The sequence below is a fragment of the Austrofundulus limnaeus genome, unplaced genomic scaffold (assembly GCF_001266775.1).
Source record: "Austrofundulus limnaeus strain Quisiro unplaced genomic scaffold, Austrofundulus_limnaeus-1.0 Scaffold293, whole genome shotgun sequence".
Lineage (NCBI taxonomy): Eukaryota > Metazoa > Chordata > Actinopteri > Cyprinodontiformes > Rivulidae > Austrofundulus > Austrofundulus limnaeus.
Window position 1 is genome coordinate 94,431 of NW_013952695.1, and position 5,689 is coordinate 100,119.

General features: G+C 39.7%; 1 protein-coding gene across 1 annotated transcript in view; it reads left to right on the forward strand.

The window, feature by feature from the left end:
• LOC106526758 (EH domain-binding protein 1) overlaps positions 1–5,689 on the forward strand; it is a 26,516-nt gene that overhangs the window by 1,312 nt on the left and 19,515 nt on the right. The window contains exon 2 of the mRNA XM_014021438.1: positions 3,732–3,855. Within this exon, the coding sequence (XP_013876892.1) occupies positions 3,732–3,855 (124 nt within the window). The remainder of the gene's footprint in view (positions 1–3,731; positions 3,856–5,689) is intronic.

Genomic DNA, 5,689 nt, shown 5'->3' on the forward strand with positions numbered 1-5,689 from the left:
CACACACACACACACACACACACACACACACACACACACACTCCTTTTTGCTAATAGGGTAGGAGGAGCCTTCTATGTTAAAAATCCTGTCTGTCAGCAAATTAAAGGATGTTGGGGGAAGGAGGTATCCTCCACTGGGGGTTATCACTTAMATTTTTTTATTTAAAAATTTCACTKCCYTTTCTTAATAAACACKTTAGCACATRGAAAGTTTTAATTGTGTGTTGGACCATGAGGAACGCTAGATGACCAGATTAACCAGGGTTAAAGAGATAGTTCAGACCTTTTCRAGTAAACTGTGAAAAGGGAGAAAACAACTAAAAGCTATTTAGATGGCTAAAAACAGTTTTAAAGTCGTTCATACGGATACCGTTCTATGAACTTTTACACTACAGTCAGGTTTATATCACATGTATAATGTGTATGCAAGTGTCCCAGTATGCAGTGGAAGTGCTAGAGCTAACTGCTGCTGCCACTATTTACTGTGTTTTTGTAAATCCCCACAGATTTTTTTGTAAATAACTATTATTATGAACTCAATGAATTTGAAGAAAAATTGATTGGAGTTTTCAGGCTTGGGCTTTGGCCCCGCTTGGACTGTTAGCTTTCAGAAACCCACTTCGAAAGATCTGAACTATCACTTTAACTTCTTTTTATTCAATTCTGGTTTTGACTTTGCACCACTGCTTTCATACATATATGCAACATAATTTGTATAATTCAAAGCATGCTTCTTCATACCAACTATATAAAATCAAATCTGCCCTGGTGCATGATGTCAGCAGGACGCAGGTTGTTTTAGTCTCTTTTGTTCATTTCTTTTTCGTGTAAGTCCCACAGGTGGTGATTCCTCAGCTCAGACCTGAATCCCTACAGATTTATGCTGTTTGTATTTGTCAAGCTGTCCCAATTAACACCATCAACAGGTACTAGGATTGGCACTAAATCATCTCATGTTTCTCCACCCCTCTAAGCTTCTCAAATAGTTCACACCTCTGTGTGTGTGTAAACAGGAGCTAAAATAACTCCAGGTTAGTGACCGAGGTCTTATTTTATCTGAAAGGTTTGACTTTGATTCTGTTAGTTTTGTGGCTGCGTTCAACAGAGATGTTGAATTTGAAGCACAAAATCAACCCCGGGGCAATGAGAAAGGAAGCAGAATTTATGTTCTTTATTATTGCTGTCATGATAGATGCTTGTTTTCAGGCTCGAACTTCTAAAGGTTAAATATGTTTTGATAAGTGATGCATCTCAGTTTATTGTTTTTGCAACAGTAAAAAAACAAAAAGGGTGACGAACATCAGATGAACCCCATCTGTACAAGTTTCCAGAGAGCTGTTGTGATGACGTAACCCAACCTCCCACCCCCCACCAGTGATCGCTCTCCTCCCAGCTCAGCCACACTCAAGCAGAGCAGTCAGAAGAGAAAACAAACCCAGGGCCTAACAAATACATGAAGGTTTGGTTTAACTAAATCCCACAGATAATGGCTTCTGTGTTGAAGACTAAAGATAGCGGGTGGGGTAGCTGTGGCGGGTGGAGGGGGAGATTACTTCAGCGTTTTGCATCAGTTGCTTTCTGCTGGGTGGCCCTGCTTGTCAAAAAAAAAGTGGGGGAAAAGACGGATGAAAAAAAAAAGCATTTAACGCGGCACATTGAGAAGAAGAGGGCTCTTAATGCCATCAAAGCAAGGGGAGAAATCAGGCATTAATTTATTCTGGACTCTCACACACACTGAGGCAGGCATGCAAACGCAACACACACACAGTTGTTGATCGTTTCAGTAACATCTGGTCCATGCCAGTCTCTGAAGCCCACCAAGACCTGGACTGACAAAATGTTTGCACTGATCCCCTTTTGTGTGTGTGTGTCCATGTGTGTGTTCACCTTAAACAGTTTGTGTTTAAACTGAATTATAGTCGCGACGAGAGGAGGAAAATTTTTTTGCTCTAAAAGATTCAGGAGGAGAAGCGGATGATTACACTATTCATTGGCTGATAAGAACTGATGGAGAGGTTAATAAGCTACACATCCAGGTCATCGCAGTCTTTTTACTGGGCCGTACCGAGGAGAAAGGAGGACATTGATGATGAATATGTGAAATTGAGGGGGTGGAGGTGCACCACTTGAGTATCTGCACTTTTGATAGACATTCAAAAGTCTGTCAAACTTCTTTGTCACCACTAACCGCTAGATTTCAGCTTTGCAGGTTGAAGACATTTTGTTCCCGGCAAGTCAGAATAAACCTGTTTCCTGATCACCTGAGTCTGGCTGTTTGAGAATGTGGGTGGAAACCAGAACAATTCATCAGGGTTTAAAACTCTGTTTATACAGAACTCRGCATTTCCTGATTCAGCAGCTGCAGCCTCTGCTACCTGCATCCACAATGCTCTCATTTATAAAGTAAAAGTTCAGCTTTTCTCACTAATATTAAAGGTTTGAAGATTAGTTTTGTCTTAAGGAGGCACATTTTTAAATCACCATTAACAAAACATAGCTCCTCCTGCTTGAATTTCCCAYAATGCTCTTGTGTAACCTGAGGCAATAGGCAAAACCCCTGCTGAGCTAAAGACAAAACGCTTCAGCAGAAGAAAAAAAACAGATTGAACTCATTCTTTCACTTGGTTTCTCTCTGCTGGTGGAAACCCACTTTGTACTGGAGCACAAAAATACACAGATAAGATGTTATATATTTTTTAATTTATTTTATTGTAATTTTTTAACTTGAATCAACTTATACAAGATTTTAGTAAAGCTGATACCCAAAAAATAGAGTAAATATAAAAAAAATCTATCAGGGACTTGAATCCTGACGTTTTTTAGACAAACAGGATATTTTAAATCTTTTGAAATGGGGTTCTTTGATTATAAATAAGTATCTTACCTGTTGATAGCACTTTGAATGACCATGTTTAGTTCTAAACAGGTTATTCACATTATAGTCCTAGTGGAACCAACTGCCAAATTAGCATCTTGTGCAAATGTGAAAATGCAAAAAAATATATATAATTTAATTCAAACCTTTACATTATCAGTTTTGTATTGCATAGGTATTTATGTAAAATATTGCAGTTATTTGTGAGCACAAATGATATCAGCAACAGCTAGCTGTAGCACTTTGTTGTATCCTTGGGTTTATCCAAAAGGGTTTATAAAACATTCCCACAAACATATAACATTTGCAGATTAGGGTTGTTTTAAGACCGCAGTGATCCAAAGACTTATCTGCAACAGGTAAGATATTATTTACACATTTTACATAGACACCTGATCCAAATGATCAGAATTGTCTCCTATCAGTTTTTAGAATAAATAATTTGTTCTCGACAGTCAGCAGGACCCAAAAAGTAACATAAAGCAGATCCCCTTCAAAAATGTTTTCTCCAGTTATCATTTCATTTGGTAACGAAGTGGTTGATTGAAGAATCTTCTACTTTGTGCCAGAGCACGACTGGAAGCCAAAAGGTCCAAGTAAAGGCTCTCATTCTGAAAACCATGAAAAAAAAAGACTCCAAACAGGACCTTAGCATGGGGTCTCTCCCCTCACCCCCTCTCATACCTACTCCTGTCCCAGAGCTAATAGGGCGCCTTTCCCCGCTCTCTTTCACCCACTCACCTTAATAATAAAGAGAGCCCCCTGTGGAAAAGAGCTAGCACGAGCGGCTGAAGATCACGCTGGTAATAGGATGATGCCTTTTTGCCTTTTGTCATGAGATTATGAACGGGGATAGCCTCTCCTCTCTGCTCCTCCACTCGTCTTTACTCTTCCCGCACACAGCTACAGAAGTCCTGGAGGGCCCTGTCGAGTTGGAGTGGAGACAGGCGTAACTGAGGCTTTGTTGCTCTGCTTGTATGGTAAAAGACTTGCTAATGAAATACCTTTTAGGGGGTATCGGCAGGTGAGCTCCCCGATCGGGCATTTTGGCAAAAACACACACAGCTGTACACACGTATTCTCCATCTCCTCATCTGCCCCCTCCTGCTATATTAATTACCTGAAGTGCTCCGGCCTTGCAAAAAAAGCCCTCGATGCTGCCGCTTTCCTGCCTTTCTTCATGCGACACGACAGCCGCGGCGGCAGCCTAAAGAAGGCGTACAACAGAAAGACAGATGATAATAGTGGTAATGAACACGGGTGACAGTAATGAGGAAAGTAATTGAGAAATGGTGCCTGACAAGCCCCTTGATTTTCTCTTTCCAGCCCCGAGCTAAGTGGGGACAGGTTGAAAATTATCTTATTTAGAGCTCAGTTAAATGGTTTGTGTGGWGCGTTGGAGAGAGCAGGGATTTCTGGCGTTAAAGCTAAAGCGAGCTGACAAGCATAGAGCGAGGATGCTGAGGCCTAAAGTGTGAGGGAGTGTTTTAAGACTCTTAATTTCTAATTTCCAATGAGTACAACTTGTTAAATACCTTAGTGCTTCTTTGCTGTTTTTTATTTTCTTTTTTGCAGCTTCTTTTTTCTCCATCTGTGTGTGTCTTCGTGGCCTTCTCACCCAACCTGTGATAGAAACAGGGCGGTCTGGGCTGCCTCCACTAGCACATAGTCTGCCACTCTCTGATAATGTTTATTGATTTGTAGCAAAAAACACAATTTGATGGAGTGGGGGTGGCAGGGAGGGAGGTGAGGAGAAGAAGCATATGTGATTGTCACAGCTTGGCTCCTTCTATGAGTCCAATAGAAAGATGTTCCTGGAGTAAATTTTTTGTTCAGTAGTAATTGCAGTTTCTACACRTAAACACGATGTTTGATTAAAATATTTAAATTAAAGTGTGCTAAGATTTAAAAAAAGATTACTTCAGAGAGAGAAAGGTGAATAAATGGCTGTTCTTGTGCAAATACAATTTTCTTCTCTCTGTTGAAGCAGAGGAAATGCGTGTCTCTGTTTGAGTGGGTCCAAAATAAAGACTCCTAATATTTCATCTCCAGTCTATAATTGTTTGACTGAGCTTCACCTCCCCTTCTTAACCTCTGAGTAGGAGGAATGAGAGGTGTCTGGAGGTTGAGCCACTGTTAGCTTTCTGGTCAAATGTGTTTGCTTGGGGACGTATGTGTGTTTCTGTATAAGTTAGAGTCCACAGATGAAAGGATCAGAGAGGAAAACTATTAGCTGAACAAACACCGCCCTCAGATGTTCCTAATGGGAACAAATGTCAGTCCTACCTTCCACAATAATGAGTTCAACAACATAAAAACTAAATGCTGGTCATATTTATTTGTCTCAAGGTTCACCAAAAAAAAAGTTCATTTAGAAATAATGAAATTAGTATTTCTTGATTTTTATTTTTTTTGCCTCCTTGCACTCCACATTTTAAACAAAGATCTTGTGATTAGTAATTGGTCAAAATATGTGTTGAGGACGACTCTCAGCTACTACCACACCAAATTTGACCCAAGTAGCTGTAAAATTCAGTGGGTTTTTAGTGATTTTTGTGCTCATTAAAACGATGCTTCATGTCTTGTGAAGTGGTTCAGTTAAAATCAGTTTTCTAATGCAGGGGTTCTTAACCTTTTTGACCTCGGGGCCCAATTTATTGAACATAAAGTGGCACAAGGCCCAGTCAGACATTACCAATGTATGGATCAAAATGTTAATTATTCTAAATCTTGGTTTAATTTTTGTTGTATTTACATCTTAACTAAACTATCGTAACTAATGTAACTAAATTAAATACATTTACAGTTTAAAAG